This window comes from Miniopterus schreibersii, assembly GCF_964146895.1.
Source record: "Miniopterus schreibersii genome assembly, chromosome: 2".
Lineage (NCBI taxonomy): Eukaryota > Metazoa > Chordata > Mammalia > Chiroptera > Miniopteridae > Miniopterus > Miniopterus schreibersii.
In genome coordinates this window covers 126,518,596-126,542,487 of record NC_138102.1, presented here as the reverse complement: position 1 = coordinate 126,542,487, position 23,892 = coordinate 126,518,596, and the positions used below count along the sequence as shown (strand labels likewise).

The following is a 23,892-nucleotide window of genomic DNA, read 5'->3' as shown; positions in this document are numbered from 1 at the left end:
ACATTTTAGGTATGCTTTAGTAGTATGGTTATATGGTTCTTTTTGTGTTTCCAGATGAGGTAATATTAGGTACATTAGCCAGGGTGAAATTAAGGCCTGAAATTTGAGGACATTACTTATATTTAGGAAAAAGTGCAGCTATTGATGAGACGTTTTATGCTTTTGGGTGTAAATTTTGGGTAGTTGATTCAATTTTTGTCACAATATCTGACTTATGTAATACGATGTTTAATATGTAGAGTTGTCTCAGGTGTTTTTGATTCCATGCATTGTGTGACTGAATCTTTTTATTTATTTATAGGATTTAGCTTTCATTTCTAGAGACTGAGAGAGATTTAAAAGTGAGAAACTTTCAAATCAATTTACAGCACGTAATTGAAAGTTCAGAAAAATACTGAAAATGCCTCTAACCCTTCTACCTTAAACTTCACTTCATAGCTGTGGCCCTTTAATTAATACCATTTATTGTATGAGTTAGACTCAGTGATTTGCTTATTGTCGTTACCTAAACAGCCACATTGGAATTCATTGTATTCACATAATGTGAAGCTCGATGTTAGTTACTTTGTAGGTGAAGGTAAGTAAGACTTCCCTTCTCTACCCCTCATTTCTTAACTAGAAAACTGGTGGACTACCCCATCTAGGCAACTTCTGCTTTGCATAGAAGTCATTTAGAGTTCAGGATTGTATATATGAGGAAAGTATTTTAGGGTTAATATAGTGCACTAAATAGTTGTTTTGTTTTATAGGTAATGTGGACTGAACTACCATGTAAAAATTTCCATCTTCTTCTCTGTTGTGCTATTCTGGAGTCAGAAAAGCAGCAAATAATGGAAAAGCATTATGGTTTTAATGAAATACTTAAGGTAGTTATTTCTTTAATTTAGATTTTAATACTTTGGCTCTTTCCTCTGTTTGGTGGTACTGATACACAAAACATTTTGTTGGAGCTTTATTGAATCCCTTGACGTAACTTAAGCTGTATTGGTAACAGTTCTGGGATTGACTCTGGGAATGACAGTTCACCAAATACATATTGGCCAGTTATTTTTACCTGGTTAATTAGGAAGAAAAGGAAATTCAACAAATGCTTTATTTTTTTTTGTAGTTTAATTTTCTAAAAAAATACTGTATTTTTGCTTGTATCTTTGAGATAGTAGACTTGAGACAGCTGTTATATTTAATGTTCCATAAGCTTATTAGTTATTTTTCAGCTTTAAAACTTGAAATAATCTAAGGAAAGATAAAGTAAATTTTGTTTGTTTGTAGTATATGAATATTTTTATTTTAAGGATTTTATCTGCAGTGAAATATAACTGGTAATAAATTATTAATATAGTAGAATGTATAGTGTTTCAGTTTTGATGATAATTTTATTTTATTGATTAATTTTAGCATATCAATGAATTGTCCATGAAAATTGATGTGGAAGATGTATTATGCAAGGCAGAAGCAATTTCTCTACAGATGGTAAAATGCAAGGTATACAGTATATTTTTTTAATCCTTACCTAAGGGTATGTTTAGAGAGAGAGAGGGTGAGAGAGAGACAAACATTGATCAGTTGCCTCCAGTACATGCCCCAACCAGGGATTGAACCTGTAACCTAATATGTGCCCTGACTGGGAATAGAACCCGAAATCTTTTGGTGTACGGGACGATGCTCCACTCATCTGAGCCACCCGGCCAGGGCTCAAGGTATACAGTATTTTAAATAACTGCAGGATTTTTTTGTTGATATGTTTTTGGTGGGTTGAGATAAGAAAGAAATTTTCTTCTTAGAAATAATATAAATGGCAGTTTTAGCAGGTTGAAGGCAGACAGAAAGCATTGGGTAGCATTTTGTTTACCATTATAGGTTTACAGCATGTAATTGAAAAATCATATAATAAGGCAAAATGGTAAAAGTAATGAAAACATTTCTGTAACAACCAGCGATGCTGTAGAATTTAAGCATTGGTATGCTACCCAGTCGAATTAGTGAGAACCTCATATTAAATATGTAGTGTCTCCAAGTAAAGACAGATGGTAATCAGAAATGGTTAAGTCCATGTCATTCTGTTTGTATATCATGCTCTTAATTTGTCTGGAAACAAGGCAAATTTGATGTATTATCTGAATTCAAACCAAATCATTGATGTATTTTGGTTTTTGCGTTTTTTTGAGAATTCTTATTTTGTCTTTGTGTCATTTGTTCATAGTTCCAAATACTTATTTTGGTTCCATTCTCTAAACACTTATTTGGTAGCTATTCTGTTCACAACATGCCAGTGATACATACCTTCTTACCTTTAAGGAACCTTTGTGTACTGAGGGAAAAAGACAATGTAAATAAGATATTTTAAAAACAAGGAGAATGAAACAAGTGCTAAATATTAGCAACTGTATGTTTGTGGGTAGAGTGGAGAGTGATTCAGAATAGAAGATCGGGGAACCACTTACCAATTACACTGTTAGAACAAATGTTCAGAATCTAGAATCGGTGTAGTCTTAATTAGAAGTGTTACTTTGTGATTAAGTTTCCTCCATAGTGAATGATGGCTTTGTTTTTGATTTTCCATATTTAGGAATTGCCACAAGCAGTGTGTGAGATCCTGGGGCTTCAGGACAGTGAAGTTGCAACACCGGATTCAGACACTGGTGAAGATGAACATGTTGGCATGACTAGCTGTCCTACACCTGCGTTTCAAAGTGACTCCTTGCCTGTACTTGCTGCCAGTGGAGCCAGAGATGACAACCCAACACAGATATCAGTGTCCCCAAATGTTAGCAGATTAACACCTGCATGATCCTTCTTGTTGCTTAATTTTTGAAGAGACACTTTGTTGCAGCTTTTCAAGTACTTGAAAGGTGGAAATTTTAAATCTTGGTAATGATCATGCTTTAAGGTTTATGGAAAGAAAGTGTACTGATGTTCTTGCATTAAAGCTTTACAGAGATTTACACTAATTATTTTTGTAGTTACTTCTACCAAATAGCCTTTCTTTTTCAATAACATTCCGTAGTATTTTTATAGCCAAGTACATTTTATTTTCTTGCTGATGAACTGGAATTGGATAAATATTACAAGTGGATGAGTTGGAAATTATGCACTTTGAAAACATTCACTTTGTTTACTCTAAGCTTAGTGGGTTTTGGATTTGATTAAATTAAATGTTGAGCCTTTCTATAGCATTCTAAGCTGAGAAGTAGATTGCTACCCAATGACAAAATAAAAGAATTTGTTTTTCTCTATTGTTTACAACAATACTCAGCTTAAATATGTTGGTTGAATGTGATTTAAATTGGACATTTTCATCAATGCAATTTAATGTGTAGATAAGTAGCTACTTCAACCATAAGTGGATTGGCAGTATATTTTTTACATCGAACTTTTCTTCACTTGTATATAAAGACTATATAAGTACTTATTTATGAGTATAAGAAAGGAATAGCATATTTTCTTTAACTGAATAAACTTGACTATTGATTTATATAACCTGATTTCACAAAATTAATAACTAGCTTCAATATGAGATTTTTTTCAAAACTATTTTCTTAACCAAGCATTTATTTCATGAGACTACATTCAGCCCTATACCTGGTGTAATTTGAAATTAATTGCTTGTAACCTCACTTTACTAATAATGTTTATTATCTTTCCTAATAATGTATTAACTAATTAATCAGGTCTTTAAATTTTTATACAATACTCTGCAAAAAGCTTATGTGAAAAATTTCAATATACCATCACAAGTCTCAAAATAATACTCTTTTGTATATGAACAAAGCTGTTGTTTTTACCATGCAGTGTTGCATGATTTTAAGTTATGTGGAATTAACATAACTGATTCCGTTTTAATTGTAATTTGTTAACTCCTGTACATATCATTAAAATAATTTGAAGTTGAAGTAGTGTTTTCAGTTAAATTACACCTAAAATAGTCTGCTAGTTCTTCATTAGGAGAAAAATATTCCAAGGTGAACCCAGTAAATTTCATATTTTTATGTGATCGAAATAATCATTTGAATAGAGTTGTGGAAATGAGAAACATGACCCCTGTTATAACTGAAAAAATTTTTTCACTGGCATGAAATTGGGCATAGTATTGCCATGGAGGATATATAATTATGTGACACAGTAAAACAGTTTCCTACGATTGATGCTAATAATATAAAAATGTGACGCAGTTCTAAAATGGTCCAGTAGGTAGATTCCCCCCATAAAGCTAGGGAACCAAATGAAATTTTTTTCCTACTTGAGCATTAAGTGACAATCATGACAGTGGTGGAACCATTAGATGTTAGTTTTTAATATCATATGTGTTATCTTTCATCAGTTAATAATGAGTAAGCCTATTCGGGGGAAAAAAGTAAACTGATCAAAAACTCAGCATCTCCAGCCTTTCATTTCCTGCTCTTCAGGAAATTGCTTAGAACATCTTGATGTCCTTCTTGTTCTTCCTGGACAGGGGCTTTTGGAAAGTTTGTTCCCACTACGTAATGTGATATCTACTTCAGAGTTTTAAAAAAGCTTAATACACTTAATAAGTTCAACTTTTGTTAATTTTTTTTTATATATAAAACTACTTGTTAAAAACATTTTTACTAAGCAGTCTAGCACATTTTGGATATGGAAGAGTGATAATATAGTATAGTGCCGATAAAGTTTTTATTAAAGTATAGTTGACATGCAATATTACATTAGTTTCAGGAGCACAAGGTAGTGATTCAACATTTATATACCTTACAAAGTGATCTCAATAAGTCTAGTAACCATCTGTCACTGTACAAACTACGATCTTACTATTTTCCATACTATGCACTACATCCCTGTGCCTTTTAACTGGAAGCTTATGCCTCTCATTCTCCTTCACCTCTTGCCCTTTCCCTCCACCTCCTCCCTTCTGGCAACCATGTTTGTTCTCTATATCTATTAGTCTGTTTCTGTTTGTTTATTTTGTTTTTTATATGCCACGTGTAAGTGAAATCATACCATATTTGTCCTTCATTGTCTAACATTTCCCTTAGCATAATACCCTCTTGGTTCACCCATGTTGTCACAAATGGCAAGATTTCATTGTTTTATTTTATGAATAGAATTCCATTGTGTGTTGCCCTTGGAAACACAGGAATTTCCTGTTGCACAGGAAATTACACTGTTTACAAACTCACTGTAAAATTATATATATATATATATTCAAAATCTCTTTTTCTAAGAACTACCAGGAATCAGAAATACCATATTTGCCTAATATAGTTCAATCCCTAAAGTTAGAATTAGAATGTAATAGATCAGCTATTACATATGCTTCTCTTCCTCAAATATCTGTATAGTATATTGCTCCTCACATATCTCTGCCTGTGCGAAAGAAGACAGAATGGGAAGAACAAATTCCAGTAAGCTTAGCTATGATCAATGAGCAGTCCAGTTCTGGTTCAGCTTTTTTAATTAAAAAGACTTATTAACCTCAGAGATGGGCTTTTGCTGTGACAGTCAATAATAGATGTTTTCGAACACCACACTAGTCTTACTGGAGGTGTGAGACCCAATAGGTTTGTAGATGCTTTAAAAACACCAATAGAGCTGTTTTCACATTGCTTTAGATGTATATGGCCTGATTGTAGAAGGGACTAGAATGTCTTTTGTGGTGGGTCACAGGCTCACTTTGCAAAACAAATTGCTCTCCAGTGGAGAAACCATCGAGGTACTTCTGAGTACTCAGCAATTACAATGCAAGCTGCTGTCACTGTTGGACACAGTATGCAGGATGCACCCAAAGAAAATTGGGTCCACATGCTTTTCGTTAACCGAATCAAGTGCTAAATGTGCCAAATGGAGGTCATTAGCTGTTAATAGTATCTAACCCAAATAGACGATTTAAAGACTTAAATTAAGTTTTCTGAGTGAAATTGTTTACTCAGAAGGTACTTTTTGTACTCTTAAAAAAATGTGTTTTATTTATTTTAGAGGAAGAGAGAGATAGAAATATCAATGAGAGGGAGACATTGATCGGCTGGCTGCCTCCTGTATGCCCCCTACTGGGGGATCGAGCCGCAACCCTAGCATGTGTCCTTACCGGGAATTGACCCGGTGACGTTTTGGTTCATGGGTTGACACTCAACCACTGAGCCACACTGGCCAGGCCTTTTCGTACTCTTAATAGAAGTAATGCTATTAAAATACATAGATGGTCCTATACCCTTCTCTTCACCTTTTTCCCCCAAAAGGACAAAATTCAAGATCCGTTCTTTTGCACATATCAAGGTGTAAAGAAGGCAAATCAGAAAACTGAATTTTGTTAAGTTGCTCAATTTAAATTCAACTTCTGAATAACTTTGGGACAAATATTTATTCTCTTGATTTACAGAGCTTTTAAGGATTCTATATAGAAGCTAATGGACTTTCCAAAGGAGGAGAAACCCAGTCTTATGGTTCTCGCTAGCTTCCTATTAACTAATAGTATTTTCTAAACTAGCCTTTAACCTTCTCTGTTTAGTCTGCTGTGCTGAAGTTTTGACTGGTGAAAGCAGAGAGGAAAAGAATCCCTTTCATTGACATTTTATACCTAAGGGGTAACAAACCCTAGCTTTATAAACTACAACTTTCAGAATGGATGGGTTAGTCTTGGCAGAGGCACATCGTATCTTAGGACATTTAAGGGATAAGTGCATCAACTGAGGCCCAGTGGGTGGAACTCAGATGGCAGCATCCTGGAGCCATTACTTGGCCTCAGTAGAATCCTTTTTCCTAATCTATTTGCTCGATCCTAACAGGACTACAACCGAATCATTCCAGATTTGAGAACCCACCCTCTCCTTTTAAAACGCTTGTAAAAAAAGAAGATTCTTTACCACAGAAATTTCTTTCTTTTGGCCACTCTCTAAGTTTGATTTTGTAATGTTAATTTTTCACTTGTCTAGGTTGCCGAATTTTTTTCATAGCTCTCTTCAACTCTGTACTTTGGAATTAGAATAACAAGGTAAATTTAGAAGAGTGGAAGTTATTCTGTGAGAGGGCTCAAATAATTGTGAGCATTTCTTATGTTCCAGTCTGATCCATTTTGAGTTGAGTTTTGTGCATTGTGTAAGGTAGTGGTCTAGTTTCATTTTTTGCATGTGGGTGAGCATTTCATTTGATAGCTTTGCAGTGTGGAGTGCGTCCATGAAAGACCTGGCCTTTGTCTAGGGGAGCCCCCTTAGTTTCTTTTCTAAGGTTATCTTTTTTTTAAAATCCTCACCTGAGGTTTTTTTCCCCATTGCTTTTAAGAGAGAGTGGAAGAGAGAGAGATCGATGTGAGAGACACATCGGTTGGTTGCCTCCCACATGCACCCTGATCAGGGGATCGAGCCTGCAACTGAGGTATGTGCCCTTGGCTGGAATTGAACCCCTGACCCTTCAGTACGCACTACCACTCTAACCACTGAGCCAAACTGGCTAGGGCTTCTAAGTTTATCTGAAGGACTCTCACTGTCTGAGAGCATCACTATAGATTTAAAAATATACATCCTTTGATAAACTTGAGAAGATCTTAGGAGCTTTGCATGCTTTTCTCTCATTTTCTTATCTGCCATCACTGACTCCAAGTTTCTTGGTTACAATTTAGAGCTCCATACCTATGTAACCATAATGTGTTGTGTTAGTGTACCAGTGAAATGATCAGTCTGGCTATCTTGTTCAAGCCTGCTTTGTTCCCATGGCCTTTAGGCTAACAGCTCCTGCTTTAGACATGCTAATCGCTAGGGGAATTCTGCTTGGGCTTTGAGGTTTTACAGCTTCTCCCATTTCTCCCCTTTTTGACATAAAAGTACCCTGAACTCTCTACTTTCTTAAGGTGGATTTGAGGAACTGCCAGGGCTCCCAGCTTCTAGGTGCCTTCTTGATCAATAAACCTTGCCTTATTCCAAATTCTGACTCTCCTTTTGAAGCCTTGGGCACACAGACTTTGAACCAGTAACAAGAGGTGGTACTTCTTGATAAATAGTGATGGTATCTGGTAACAATAATAGTAACCTGTAATGAGAGGTGGTATTTCTGGGCCAAAAAAAAATTGCTTCCTCAAGGAGTTCAAGGTGGCTTGGGGTGAGGTTTGGATGCTTGGATCACTTTATGTTTTATGTTCTTGGCATAGAAGGAACGTTTATTCTATGAGCTCCAGGAGTCATGTAAGAAAAAACATTCAGTCAAACGCATGGAATTGTTCATTCCAGAAAATGTCCACTGCGCTTACAAATGTGAAACAGAAGGGTTAAGGTATCGGTAAGGATACAGATTCAGCTAGTCATAAAGTTGACTAAGTTGCTGCTTTGTTTTGTGATCATAACCATCGTCCGAGCCCTCACTTTCTCATCTGTAGGTGGAAAAATTGCCTACCCCGGTTGTGAGGACTAATAAACATATAAAATGTTTAATAAGGTGCCTGGCATGATTAAGCCTTCATAAATGCTACCATTGTTATCTGATGGCAACCAAATAGATACTGCCACAGGCCATCTTTTTAAATCTTAAAGCTCTGTGGTTGGTTTTTCCTCCCCAAACACTATTCTACAGGAACCGCCCCGGGGCACCATTTGGCTTGTTTCCTGTTGACTGGGGTAATTTTGATTTCAAATCTGAACTGTGTATTCGGGTTTCACCTGAGCTACTACCTCACTGACCCCGAAAGAAATCACTACCCTCTTTGTGCTTCAGTTTTATCTTCTTCAAATTGGGCTTAAATATGCTGGCCTTTTATCAATCTCCTTTTATGAAAGTTATGAAAACAATGAGGACACTAGCATAAGATATATCATTTGGCTAATTAAGGAAGTCTGATCATTCTCAAGTCAACCCTCTTGGTCAATATAGCAAATAATCATAAAAATTAATCACAAGGCATCTCTGCATTAAGCATTTTTAGCAGCATGGAAAATTATAGTTTGGAACGTTTAATCCCTTCATCTGGCTGGAGGCTAAATGCCTGACTCTCAGCCTCCTGAGGTTTAAGAGTCTCAGTCTCTAGTGCATATGTTCATTTAATCACCCTCTTCTCTGGATGATGCCCCTGTTCTCAACTATGTCTGGTGCCCTTCACAGGGTTGTGTAACTAGCACCAATATCTAATTTTAGAGTATTTTCATCACCCTCAAAAGAAAGTACCCATTAGTCATCCTATTTCCCCCCTCCATTCAGCCCCTGGCAACCACTAATGTACTTTCTGTTCTCTCTCTCTCTCTCCATCTCTATCTCCGTGTGTGTGTGTTTCTTCCAGACATTTCATATAAATGGAATTGCACAATATGTGGTTTATTTGTAACCGACATTTTTCACTTAGCATAATGTCCTCAAGGTTCATTCATGTTGTAACATATCAGTACTTCGTTCCTTTATATTATTATTTGTGTATATATCATATTTTGTCTTTTCCTCAGTTGGTACTTCAGTTGTTTCCACTTTGGCTATTCTGAATACTGCTGCTATGAACATTCATGCACAACCTTTTGTGTGGACGCATGTCTTCATTTTTCTAAGGTGTGTACCTAACAGCGAAATTGCTGAGTCATATAGTAACTCTGGGTTTAACTTTCTGAGGAACTGCCAAACATTTTCCCAAAAAGACTACACTATTTAACATGTACCTAGGAATAAAATTGCTGGGTCATATGGTAACTTCATGGTTAACATTTTGAGGAACTACCAAACTTTTCCAAAGTGACTACCATTTTTCAGTCCCACCAACACTGTGTGAGGGGTCCATTTTGCTGCTTCCTCCCAATACTTGTCTCTCTTATTTTAGCCATTCTGATGGTTTATGAAGTGGTATCTGGTGTTTTTTGTTTTATTTATTTATTTATTTATTTATTTATTTATTTATTTACTTACTTATATATTTTTATCTTCACCCACGGATATGTTTATTGATTTTAGAGAGAGAGGAAGGGAGAAAGAGAGACAGACATCGATGTGAGAAACATCCATCGGTTTGTTCTGGGGGGACCCGCGACAGACGACCACCAGAGTTTGTGTTTGAATTTTGGAGCCTTTATTAGCTGCCAGCGGCTACAGTTGCAGCGTCTCACCCATGTGAGAGCAGAACTGCAGCCCCGACCCTCAGTTCTTCCCACATTTTATACTCAGTAACTACAAAGGCAACTACGGTAAAGGGGCTTCTAATAACTTGATAATTTGTTGGGTTGTCAGCTTTTGTAACATGAAACAAGGGGGAACATTTAGTAACATAAAAGGGACGATTTAAACACAATGTCTTACAATGAGTAATGGGGTTATGCTTGACCGGAGCCTGACTGGTTTGTTTTGTTTTTCTATAGGAACTCGGGGGGGGGGGGTGGTGGTGGGGGGTGGGGGGGGGTGCGGTAATGATTGGGCTAGCTTGTCGGGCCTTGTCTGTACAATAGGGATCTTTTTCTACCTTTACTGTTAGTTCCTTAGGTGTTCTGTTCTTCTGGCCATGGTGGCCAGAACAATGATGGCCAGAACAGGTTGTCTCCTGCACATGCCCTGACCGGGGATCGAACCTGCAATTTAGGTGTGTGCCCTGAATGGGAACCGAGCACACAACCTTTTTGGTGTATGGGGCGATGCTTCAACCAACTGAGGCAACCAGCCAGGGGGTATCTTGTGCTTTTTAATTTGTATTTCTCTACTGACTAATGATGTTGAACGTTTTTCATGTGCTTACTGGACATATATTCTTTGGAGAAATATCTATTCAAATACTTTAAAATATGGTTTGTTTTTTCATTGTCGAGTTGAAAGAGTTCTTTATGTATTCTGGATACTGTCTCATTTGAGAGACATGATTTACAAGTATTTTCTCCCATCCTGTGTTTTTGTTGTTGGTTCCCCCCCCCATTTTCTTAATGATGTCCTTTGAAGCACAAACGTATTTAATTTTGATGAAATCTTATTTATTTCTTTGGTTGCTTATGCTTTTGGTGTCATATCTAAGAATTGCCTAATTCAAGGTCATGAAAACATACTCTTATGTTTTAAGAGTTTTACAGTTTTAGCTCTTACATTTAGGCCTATGACCCATATTGAGATAATTTTTGTGTAGAAGTTCAACTTCATTGTTTTTCATGTGGATATCCAAAGTTGTTTCAGCAACATTTCTTAAAAGTATTCTTTCTCCAATGAATTGTCTTGGCACTTTTATTAAAAATCAGTTAATCATAAATGTAATCAGAAATCACTTCTGGACTCGAAATTCTGTTCCATTTATCGATATGTCTGTCTTTTTGAAGTACCATGGTATTTTTGTTACTGTAACCTTGTTATTAAGTTTTGAAATCATTTTGCTGATTCTTAAATAGACTTTGAACTGCTCTTTTCAATATCTTCCACTTACCCCCACTTCTAGAGGTATTTGAGTTTTTAGGGAATTTTACAGTATACATTGAGGTGCTTCTCAGTCTTCTTCATTGATTGCTTAAGGTTCGGCTTTCTTATGCCTGCAAAGTCTTTGATCACTCTTTCATCTCCTGTCAAGCCTCCAATTTTTGTTGTTGCTATTTATGGCATTCTTTTGTGCCTTAGAAAGGAAAGGAAATCCTTTATTGTTGCTTTAGGAGGATTTCTGGAGGGAGCAAAAGTAGTTAAGTTTACATTCTTAATTAGGAAGAGTCCTTTAATATCTTACATAAATGATCTACTCTTCAGCATCCACACCTTTAACTCCTGTAATCTGGGTTTTATTTCCTCTGTTTTGCTGAAACTGCACTCTTTAAGGTCATGAATGACAGCTTCGTAGCCAAATTTAGTGTCTTCCTCTAATCCTTACTCCCTTTCTCTTTTCTGTGGTTTCTGACCCTTTGACCATGAGTCATCTCTTTTTTAAGCTTTCGTATTTCATCTCCTTGACTCATCTAGTTACCTGATGACTACTCCTTTTCTTTCTACTTTTAATTGTAATACATTCACATTCACTCTCCAGAGCTCTTAATCTTGTAAAACAGAAATTTTGTACCCTATTTTTCCCTCCCCCCAGCCCCTGACAACCACCATTCTACTTTCTGCTTCCATGAGTTTGACTACTCTAAATACCTCATGTAAGTGGAATCATACAGTGTTTGTCTTTTTGTGACTGGCTTATTTCACTCAACATAATGTCCTCAAGTTTCATCCATTTTGTAGCATGTGTTGGAATTTTCTTCCTTTTTATGGATAAATAATATTCCATTGTATACACATACCACATTTTGTGTATTCATTCATTCGTCAATGGACAGACACTTGCATTGCTTCAACATTTTGGCTATTGTGAATAATGCTGCTATGAGCATGGATGTACAGATAGATATCTCTTTGAGACCCTGCTTTCAAATTCGTTGGATATAGCAATCACTAATCATATGATAATTATGTTTTTACTTTTGGGGGGAAACTCCATACTGTTTCCACATTGGCTGTATCACTTTATAAAAATATGTTTTTATTGATTTCAGAGAGAGGAAGGGAGAGAGAGAGAGAGAGAGAGAGAGAGAGAGACATAGAAACCTCATGATGAGAGAATCATTGATCGGCTTGCATCATGCACGCCCCCTACTGGGGATCTAACCTGCAACCTGGGCATGTGCCCTGACTGGGAATTGAACTTCAACCTCCTAGATCATAGGTTAATGCTCAACCGCTGAGCCACACCAGCCAGGCTTGGCTGTACCATTTTAAATTTCCCCCAACAGTGCACAAGGGTTCCAGTCTCCTTTCCCCCCCTCTACATATTTTTTTTTTATTTGGAAATTTCATGTTTTATATCAGCTAACATCACTGAATTACTCTAAAATGTCTATTTCCAGCTCTAATCTATTTCTCACACTCCAGTCCCACATTATAATTGCATGCTACTTAACATCATTTGATAGTACTGTGGTCAACTCAAATTCACTATCCCTAAGATTTCTTTTTTCTAAAACTTATTTCTTCTTTGAAAATAGTGGAAATCCTGCTACTTCCAGCCATAGAGGCTTGGTAGTTTAGTCTTTCTCTTATATTTGACCTCACCTTTTTCAGAATTAATATTCAATGGACTACCAACTCCTCATTGATTCTCATTTTGACATTCCTTTTTCTGTTAAAAACTGTCACCACCCTAGTTCAAGCTTTTGCCATTTCCTTTCCTCTTACTGGTTGTCCTACCTAGACTAAACCTCACTGAAGTATCATTTTCATTAGGCTATAGTCCGAATACAAAAATAACAAGAGCTCCTTCTTTAAATATAAATGTTTTATCCTGGCATTCAAATTTCCAAATAATCAGTCCTTTATCCTATCTTTTTTGTTTTATGTTTGTCTTCTAGAAACTTATCTTCTCTTTCGTTTTCCTTTTCCTACCTTTCTGAACTTTTTTCTCTTTCTTTGTTTTTATTATTTTAATTTGCTTCTTAAATTTGGTTTTCCCCAAAGCCTATTCCTGGCTCTCATCTCAAACACCATATTTTTCCATGAGTGAAGCTATACCCACATAGATTCAGCTATTTGGGTAGCTGAATACCTAAATCTCTGTCTCCAGCATAGGTCTCCGTTCAGGTTTGAACCCATATATCCACATGCTTATTGGACATCTTCACCTGAACATACACACGCAATATATATAAAATCAAACTTCCAAAAATTCCCTCTTAAATTGCTGTTATTTTGTGTGGTCTAGTTCCATGAATGACATTATCATTAACTCAGGAATTTGGAGTGATTCTGGAGCCTCTTTTTCTGCTCCTACATCCAAGTAGAGATGCTGTCTTATGGATTTTACCCTTGAATGTCTCTTGTTCTTTTCATTGCCTCAATGCTGCCGCCTTACCCGGTCACCTTCTCCTGGCTTGACTACTTCAAGTCCTATATGGTTTATGCCTTCAGTCATGAAGTTCTCCAAGCTTCTACTTTTAAAAAATACCAATGTGGTTATGCTATTGCCTTGCATAACATCCTTTCAACTGTCCTCTTTCACTTGGACAAGGTGAAGGTGCAAAGCCCACCAAATGCCATTCAAGGTTTGTCAGGATTTTGGACCCTGCTTTCCTCTTCAGCCTTCTCTCTCACTGGACACCCTTACCTCCAAACCGTGCTTCACCACTGTTGAGCAAAAACTCCTCTCTCTCTATTTTCTTATATTGTTTTCTCTACATGAAATGGGCTCCTTACCATCTCCCATTCTCTTCTGACTGGCAGCACAAACTCACTTTTAAATATTCAGCTCAGGCAACACCTCCTAAAGCCTCTTCTGACTCCCCTTAAGATAGCATTGAGCACTCTCTCCCTTGACTTCTCCACAGAAGAGATCTTTAATGTCATCTTTAATGTCTTCTGTGGAGAAGTCGATATATTTTGTTTCATGTATTTATTTGCATGTAGGCTTCTTTCAGAGAGCCTGTGACATCCTTGGAGGTGGGCACTGTATCCCATTCATCTTGCATGCCCAGGGCTCCATTTCAGTGCCTAACAGAAAGTGAGCGCTTAACAAATCTTTGTTGAGTTACGCATCTTCCCAAACTCTATTCTAGCGGAAACAATTTATGTATGGTTTCTTGAGTGTACTTTTTTGTTAAGATGTTTTTATTTTTTGAAATACTCAAGAAACTATATAATGCGATAGTTGAGAGCATAGATTTTGGAGCCAGACTGCTTGACTTTATATACTGCCTCGCCTCTCTTTAATTGTGTGAATCTAAATTCTTTGTGCCTTAGTTTCTTCATATATGAAATGTAAATAATAGTTCCTGTCTTGTAAGTGTTTTTGTGATGGCGAATCCCTATTTTACCTAAAAATGTGCTTAGAATAGAAATCAGCAAACGCTAAGCACTCAGGAACATTAGCTAATATTATCATTACTTCAATCAATGCATTTAAACTTGAATTTCCTCAGTCAGAACTGATTTTTAGAGAAAATGCAAGCCAAATAATATTTCTAAAATTAAATCAAATAATTATGCCCCCTCAAGACTCCAGGAACAATTAAAATTCAGTTAATATTAGTTCAGCCTTTCCTGTGTTGAAAATTTTTAAATCTTGTTTTCTATGTCAATAAGCAGTGTCAGCCCCAGGTTTTGTTTAGTTTTGCAGTCAGACAGGCACATTTGGTCAAGAGTATCCCATCCACCCCTCAAGAGGTTGGCAATAACTTCCCGTGACATGGTGACTTTTATGACTTCCTAAAGTTTGAATAAGTATATCAATTGATACACATTCCAAATTTGTTGGATTTGATCTATTAATCAAGGGAGAGGAGAAATTCACTAACCATCAATAGCATCAAAGGAATGACTGAGTAGGCATTTAGTTTCCTTTTCCTTCCCACTTTGTGAGAAAGACTCTAGTGTTTGCGTCTCAACTCCACCCATGTGGTTAGTCAAACATATGGCTACTATATGTATGTATGTGTGGCTAAACCAAAGCCTCACATGTTCTTTGCAATTGCCTGAGTATCACCACAAAGCAGCATCACACAATCGGGAAGCAGTGCCTTTATGAAAGCCATCACACACAGACACACACACACAGACACACACACACACACACGTGCACGTGACACATCAGATCAGAAAAGGCTTACGAATATAAAATAAAGTGGCTTAGGGATTCAGTCGTGCTGATTTTTCTTAAATTATTTCCCATCTTTTGGAAAGAAAGCACTAACCCTTTGAATTCATAGTCACCTAAAGGCTGAGGTTAACGCCAGTAGCAGGTTTGAGAGATGAGGGCTAACATCAGGGGACAGATATTTTCTTTTACAAATCACACCCCATTATGCATTGTTCTCCATCACCCACGTCCGAACGGATACTCGACCTATGAGACAGATCGCACCCTGAGCACAGATAACCCCAGGCTTCGGGCCTGTAATCTGACTGTGGCCATCAACAGCCAGAAATGAGTTTCTTTCTAATCGGCCTGCCATCAGTCCCGTCACTCATATAAAGGAGCCCGGGGCGGGGAGGATCCGCACTGCTCTCTTCAGCATCGGGGCTCTGGACAGCGCCCGCCGGGCCGCCGGGCTCGCGCTCCTGCCTCAGGCTCCGCCCGCGCGGCTCCTGCCCTCTGGTCCCCCTGCCGCAGGGACAGAAAATTGCATCGGGACCCATGCAGCCGGCAATGATGATGTTTTCCAGTAAATACTGGGCGAGGAGAGGGTTTTCCCTGGATTCCGCGGTGCCCGAAGAGCATCAGCTACTTGGCAGCTTAACAGTGAGTACTGAGTAGCGGGCACTTTCTAGAGGATTTCTAGGGGAGCGATGGTCTCTTCCTTCCACATTGTCAAATGGACACCTGGTGCGGAGCAAGCACACACCCTCACCTCCTTTCTCTCACCTGGGCACCCTGCCTCCCTCCTCTCTGCCTCTGGTGTCCCTTCTTTCTCCATAAAGTGAAGCAGGTGTACTGATCGCTGCCTGCGAAACTTCTTTTCCTCAGAATGTATAAGTGGAAAGCAAAGAAGGTCCTGACCGTCAACGAAAGGTGGTGTAAACCCATGTCGTACATCCACAGCCAAAAAAGTGCCTAGAATCTTGAAAGGCCGTTTATTACGAGAAGGAACAGGGAGAAGAAATGAAATAGCTCTTTGGGGTTCTTGCAAGATTACTGTGTCTCCTGTCCCCCATTCCATCTCCAAAGCCTGATCTTCAAACACAGAAGTAATATTTTCTATTTTACTCTATAGGTGCTGGTTATTGGGATAAAAGAAAGATTGAGTTTTTTTTCAAAAGTTTTCCTACATTGCTCATTACTCCATTTTGTTTTTTTCAGTTTAATTGATGGAGTAACGAAAGCAATACACCACTTGTTTCAATATTTAAGATAGTTTTTATATTTAAATATTAACAGAATAAGAAAATGATATTTTGCAGGATTTAAATTCTGATTTGAGGTGATAGTCATGGGATTTAATAAAAAAGACACTGAAAGAAAAATGTATTCAGATTTCTAGTTATTAAAAATATTAAATGATATTTTATTACTGTACTATCAGACTTTATCAACCAATTATAATTCAGCCTGTATCATAGCAAAATCTGTTTTAATATTGTAGCTTCAACTCCATGCCAGAGGGTTATATTGTACTGGTATATTATTACTGCTAAAAATGTTGGAAAGTAAATCAGGGCAAGTTTTGTAGAACTACTTAAATCAATTTACAAAAATGAGATCAATAACTGATTTTCTAACATTTAAATATCATGAATATTTGGATGAGAAATTCCATGGAGGAATTTTGAAGTTATAATGTACTACTAGAAGGAAAACAAAGAAAACTCAGTTATGCTACTTAAATATATAAGATCTGTGTGTTAGGTGGTGAGGAGGAGGCAGATGGTGAGAGTAATAAGACATTTGAGCTTTTAATGACTAAACATACTATCAAATGCCAATATCTGCATGAACATTTTTTCTTCCCTGAAGTCTTAAATAATAAATCATAAAATAAATCACTTTAATGATATATGAATCTAGTGAGTGAGGCAATACTAACATGAGAAAATAAAGCCAGGAGAGAAATCAGAGGAAGACAGTGGTAAAACTATTCACTGGGTTCCACAGCTAATGTACTTTTCTCAGTTTCATAAGGAAGTAATAACTTGTATTGCATCACTGTTTGTCAGGGAGAAAGTTCTCTGTCTACTCGATTCCTCATTTGCATGTGCAAAAAGTACACCCTAATTTTATTTGTCTGTCAAATGTAAGTTCCCAGCTTTTTAATTCTGCATTTCTGACAATGTGATCTGAGTGTCTGGAATCTGCCATTTTTACCTTCGGACTAATAGTCATTACTTAGTCATGTATATAGTATCTTGAATGGCTAATAAAATGTTAGTCTTTTTCAGTTTCTCAGATTCAACTTTTTGTACCAAATGATTAGGTAGTTCTCTCTCTCTCTCTCTCTCCCCCCTCTCTCCTTCACCCCACCCACACGTCTTTTCTTTCCTTTCCTTTCCTTTTTACTGTGGCTGAATTTTAACAGCCACTTTTCAGATGTCATCTGCTGACACAGATGGCCTTGTGTGAATACATCCCTTTGTGCTGAACTTCTGCAGATAGGCTCCCATTGGCCATGTAGACCTAACTGCAGAAAGTCAGGTTATCAATTTCAGTGCATGTCTGGACATATTTCAGAATGAAATGAATATTTTGTTTTTAAGATTTAATTGAAACGAAAATTATTGTGAAAATATACATTTGGCCTTCTTTTTTTATGTTAAGTAATTAATAATATAGCTTCCATATGAGTCAACTAGGCCAACAGATCAAATTTTATGCTGTAAAATAAACTTAGAAAGGCAGGAATTATTCATATGTGAGATTTTTTTATTTTATGATAGTCAGATGTTTGTTGTTCTTAAAGTGAATAAAATCTGATCCCCTTTTAATTTCAACCATTGGGTGATATTTTAGAGCATTGGAAAATAATTTCCCAGAGTAAATTAGACCAATATTTAGGGTCAAAAATTATGAATTGACATAGCAACTTCTTGAGTTGATATGATTACTGGGGCTTCCAGCATATGAATGGAATATCTGGAAAAAAATCTAGTAAAAGAGAACCCTGTAATCCTAATATTTGTGTGTGTTTCTGCCTTCTTGAAGCTAAACAAAGCTAACTCTGGCAAGAAGGATGAGAACAAAGGCAACAAGGGAAGCAGCAAAGGCGAAACTGCTGCTGAAAGCGGCAAGACGGCGGTTGTGTTCTCTTTGAAAAATGAAGTCGGTGGATTGGTCAAAGCGCTGAAGCTCTTTCAGGTGAACACGCGAACTATCATAACTTTAAAAGTGACTGTATGCCTGGTTACAAACCTATCATCTGTTATGAAACGTCGCTGAATCCTTTCTGGATAATGTTTGAAAGGTTCAAAGAAACCAGACTTCATGAGTCTTTAGAGGGGAGTTGGTCTGCCAAGCAGTGAAATAAGCAGATTTGTGTGAACTATGTTTTATGAATTCAGAGTTAGCCCACTAGTAATTCTGCAGACCGTTGCCAGCTGAGGCAGTTAGTAATTTAAAAATGTGAGCCTCACACGTGGAAGTGCAAACACAAAAGGGGCCAGAGTATTTTGAAATATCGAGAGCCTGAAGCTCAATTTGATTAACATTTGAATCATGCCCATGTCCTAAAGACACATTTATTGCATAAAATGGTATACCTGAGTGTAGGCATTTGGTATTCCCCTAAGCCTCATTATTTACTGAACTTACCATTTGTAAAGATGAGTCACTCTCCTTATATCTAAGATTTCTCTTTCTCTCAAAGAAATGCAGTAGCCTTTCCCCACGCCCAAATGGGTGGTTTGAGCACTGAAGAAAGAGCCTGGTTGAGAATGGAGTTAGAAAAATCCAGAAAAACCATTGCTTTCTTGCCAGGGTACACCTGATGGTTCCCCTATTCTTCAGGAAGCACCGTACCTTAAAAATGCATTTTGTGTGTGTGTGTGTGGGGGGGCAATGGCTGCTGACTAGCTCAGATAGGGAGCCTAGCTCTTTGAGGTGCCTTGGGCTGCTAGCGCAGTGAAAAGATGGTTGGAATTACAGTCAGAGGATTCAGACCTGTGTTCTCCTGCCTTGGCTAAATCATAGCTGCTTCCTCGGTTCAATTTCTTCATTTGTGAAAGAGCGATAACTCTTCCTACCTAACAAGGTTGATGTGATGAAATAATGTGAGTGAAAATGCTTGGTCAAGTGTACAGATATGAGGCATTATTGTAATGTCTCTTTGATGACTGTAGAGGGGGAATTAGCAGCCCGATTTGGCAAATATTTCCTTGTTCTCTTTTGACCTTGAAGAAGGGATCGGGCACCATAAACAGTGGTAATGGAAATCTGGGGAAATATTTTACACATAATTATATCATCCAGCGCTGTCTGCATACAGCGCCCAGAGGCAGGCCAATTCAATTAGACAGCTGAGTGCGGCGGAAAAAACCCTGGAGAAGGAGTTCGCAGCCCTGCGTTTTCACTTGGCCCTCAGCTAGTCATGGGGTCTTAGCTAAACCACTTAACCCACCTGGACCGCGGTTCCCGCGTCTAAAAATAACCTGCTCTGCTTCCAAGCAGGGGACGTGAAGAGTCCAAAGTGATACAACCTGCGAGAAGACTCTTGAACTTTGACCTTAATATTAGTCTCACCTTTATTATCTGCCAGTTTAGAAGATGTGGCATTAACGCAAAGGTTAATAAAACAGAAATGTGGCATTTCGTTTCCTTGTCATGGGACTAGGTTCTTTACACAGAGGCCGCTGCTCTCTGCTTGGCCCTGACTCTGACTCGCGCTGGGACCCTCCTGTGCTGGAGATTCGGAGGCCGTCCAGGACGGAGTCAGGAATTGTGCTCACCCTCACAGTGCACCGTCAGAAGCCACGGGGAGGGGTCTGCTTATTTGGGGTGGGTTAGGGTGCAGAAGAGAACCTAGTCTTCAGTTAGGTCAGAGGAAAGGAAGACTACATCCCTGGGGAAATCTAAACCTGAGGTTTAAGGATAAAATTGCTGCCATCCCTCAAACACCTAATTGTAAGGAGACCTTTACCCCGAAATCCATCACGGGGTGGTAATTGCAATAGAACATTCTTGTACAAAGCTAGCCTGGAGGTTGCTGAGAAAGAACAGTTACAAAGTAGTCCCATTTAGGGTTTTGTTTGTTTGCATTTTGGTTTCTCTTGGCCTTCAGAGATCCACACGTGGCCGCTTTTCTTCCTTTTCTTGTCCTACAATGTGAGCTATACTTTGGCCCATGATTCCCTGGATATCAGTCATTTTCGTAACACAGTTCCAATTTCTGCCTCTTGTACTATTTACTTACTTTTGCAAAGATTATTTTTTTTAAAGTCAATTTATACTGAAAATTTATACCACTATAAAATTAGGGGTTAGAATTTTAGTTATGTTTTCTGGGAGCATATGAAAAGAAAAATATAAACCTGAGGGTTATATGATAACATGATAACTTGATCTCTCCCTCTCCCCCCCATGCACACCACCAGGGGATGTGGACTGCTCTGGGAAATGATGATGTTTGTATTATAAGATATTTTATAGGGACCTTTATATACTTTAATGCCTCCCTCTTTTTTTAAATGTGACAGGAAAACTGATTACAAACTCTCTTCCTATTAATAGAAACACTGGCTGAAAACATTTTGATGTTTTTATCAACCAAAGAGGGAGGAGATTGTCTTTTCTCCCTAAGTGGGCAGTGGCGCCGTGTTTAAGAGTTGAAGGAGCACAGCCCATGGCATCCCTTTCACTGGGCCCCGGAGGAGACTTAGAGATGTTGCTTCTGTTTCCACAGGAAAAACACGTCAACATGGTTCATATCGAGTCGAGGAAATCCCGGCGCAGGAGTTCAGAGGTGGAGATCTTTGTGGACTTCGAGTGTGGCAAAACAGAATTCAACGAGCTCATCCAGCTGCTGAAATTCCAGACGACAATCGTGACGCTGAATCCGCCGGAGAACCTTTGGGCAGAGGAAGAAGGCAAGGCCAGTTTTTGCTTGTCGGGTGCTCTCGCAATCTGACAGATGTTGCAGAGGGGAACGCGCGATCTGTGAGCTAATATTTTTGATCCTGCACTGTGTTTCCAACAGAGCTAGAGGATGTGCCCTGGTTCCCCCGGAAGATCTCTGAATTAGACAAATGCTCTCACAGAGTTCTCATGTATGGTTCTGAGCTTGATGCTGATCACCCAGTAAGTGTCCAGTAAAATCCATTCCACACGTGCTCTTCCAGCTCCACCCGTGTGCCAGGCACTGTGCCATGTTCTGTGCTGTAATGCTTTATTGTAGAGCAATTTATTATTTATTCCCCATAACCGAGAGCAGAATTTTTGATGAGAAAGCTTCCCTGTAAATACGGGTTGGCTGGAAGCAGGTTAGAAAGATGGCATTTCCGCAAAGCATTCATATTTTAGAGGGTTGGATAGAGGAGGAGATTCCAGACCTGGGAGATTATTTCTGTGGAATCAGACAGTCTGAAAATATGCTTGCAGATGGTGACCCTTGGAAGAAGATGAACTGAAATTGATCGCTCTTTGGGGAAACTAGGGAGTTCTTGGCATTATGGGGCTCAGTGAGAGAAATAAAATTCTCCTTGCTATTTTCCTTGACCGGAGGTAGTTAGGAGTAGAGTAATGGAGTGGACTTCAGTCTCAATGGAAAGGCAGAGGGTTTTAGAATAAGGCCGTGATGGAAGACGCATCTCTTCTCGCATCTACCTGGAATCTATTTACCACCAACTCTCCCCTATGCGGATAAAAATGACCACCTTGAAAGATATATGATACGTAGGTAAGCATTTCCCATTATTCCCTCCCTCCCCCTTTACATTAGTTTTTATTTAACACAAGAGACCTGGAGCTTCTTTATGGTCAGAGTGAAGTACAGTTAACAGCCTGGGAGAAATAAGCAGTGTCCTCATTCGTTACAAGCATTTCTTCCCCGGTGGCCCTCGTCCATAAACAGGCAGATAAAAGGGCGAAACCCAAGCAGATCTGTCATGCTTACAGGAGTGTTTGTGGTCTGAGGGTAATGGCTTATAGATATTCGTTTTATTTAAGTGGGGGAATCTGGAAATCTGATAGTGGGACTATATGCGGTCGTTCTCTAAGTGTGGTCCCGGGACCAGCTGCATCAGCAATGCCCAGGAGCTGTGGTAACAAGCCCGCACTCAGCCCTGAGAGCTCTGCTTTCCAGAGAACTAGGACAACTTCGGCAGGAGGAAAATTTTCAGTCAAACCAGCCATTTGGCATGATATACCAATGCAAAATAACTCATAACATATCATTCATACAAATGGTCAAACAGACCTAATTCAGTTGCATTATTTTAAAATTAAATTCACTCAAAAACACAATGTGTCGTATTTGCCATCCTAGCTTAAAATTTCAGAATAATTCACAGCAATTCACAGGTAAGGCTCCTGAACATTAGAAAAACACTCAGAAGTGCAGTCAGCCATCATCCATTTGTCATCTAGCCCTTCCCCGCCCCCAGAGGCGTCAGAATTAGCACAGAGGTCTGATTTCAGAGGTCAGCAGTGAGAGGACTGCCCAGACACCAGCTGTTAACTGGCAGGATGACCTTGCGCAAGTCCCTCTACCTCTGTGCCTCAAATTCTTTACAGAAAAAGTACAAATAAAATGCTTATTGACCTCAAAGGGGCATTTGAAAAGCTTAGTTAATAAAACAAGTAGAATGCATTTTGGCAAGTAAATACTTAATCTAGGAATGGAAATGCTGTATTAAATCATCCAGATCAATGCCTGGACAGTAAAGGATTTCTTGCTCACCTCTCTCCAAATGCTCCCCTTAGTCTAGGTTGAAAATTACTTACCTGGAGAAAGGGGGTCAGCCCTTTTGATGGAACGACCACAGGAACCACTGACCTTGCTGTGAAAAAATGTGTTCAGTACCCAGTGTACGTTGTCCTGTGCTTAATTTTGTTCCATTATTCCTAATTACACCCACGTTATGATACCTTTTCTTATTTTCTTTGCAAGCACTTTAAATAATTGCAAGTACTTAGCAACCTCCTACCTCACTCATTTTTTTTTAACTACACATATTTCTTTTATAAGCATACCAAATGTTCATTATGCAAAAGGTGATATTGGTAGGTTGATGTTTTTATGTTATTATTTGATGAGGATGGAAATGTTGTCTAAGGCCTTTTTGTGCTTCAGAATAATCCCAGTCCTGAGAGGGGTTATTGTGCGAGGATGAGTCCTCTAGTGCCGGGTGGCTCCGGAGGTGCTTGGAATATGAGTCCGGCTGCTGCTAGAAAGTTAAATATCTGTCTAGGTCAGGGCCTCTCAAACTTTAATGGATAAGTCACCTGGAATAATATCTTCTCAAAATGCAGATGGGAGTCCTGGTATTCTAAAGAGCTCCCATCTGAGGCTTATGCCAGAGGTTTGGGGACCACACTTTAAGTAGCAGGGATCT

The 23,892-nt window shown here is 38.4% G+C and overlaps 2 protein-coding genes across 3 annotated transcripts in view; both read left to right on the top strand.

Moving 5' to 3' along the window:
- Positions 1-3,890, top strand: part of TBC1D15 (TBC1 domain family member 15) — a 56,860-nt gene extending 52,970 nt beyond the window's left edge. The window contains exons 15-17 of one of the 2 annotated variants that reach the window (XM_081129467.1): positions 750-866; positions 1,396-1,482; positions 2,567-3,890. In XM_081129467.1, the coding sequence (XP_080985593.1) occupies positions 750-866; positions 1,396-1,482; positions 2,567-2,788 (426 nt within the window). In that variant the 3' untranslated portion in view covers positions 2,789-3,890. The remainder of the gene's footprint in view (positions 1-749; positions 867-1,395; positions 1,483-2,566) is intronic. The other variant, XM_081129468.1, reaches the window with a different exon arrangement.
- A 12,064-nt stretch (positions 3,891-15,954) lies between these two features.
- Positions 15,955-23,892, top strand: part of TPH2 (tryptophan hydroxylase 2) — a 93,390-nt gene continuing 85,452 nt past the window's right edge. Inside the window, exons 1-4 of the mRNA XM_081128221.1 lie at positions 15,955-16,156; positions 18,551-18,703; positions 21,243-21,426; positions 21,537-21,637. Coding sequence (XP_080984347.1) covers positions 16,052-16,156; positions 18,551-18,703; positions 21,243-21,426; positions 21,537-21,637 — 543 coding nt within the window. The 5' untranslated portion in view covers positions 15,955-16,051. The remainder of the gene's footprint in view (positions 16,157-18,550; positions 18,704-21,242; positions 21,427-21,536; positions 21,638-23,892) is intronic.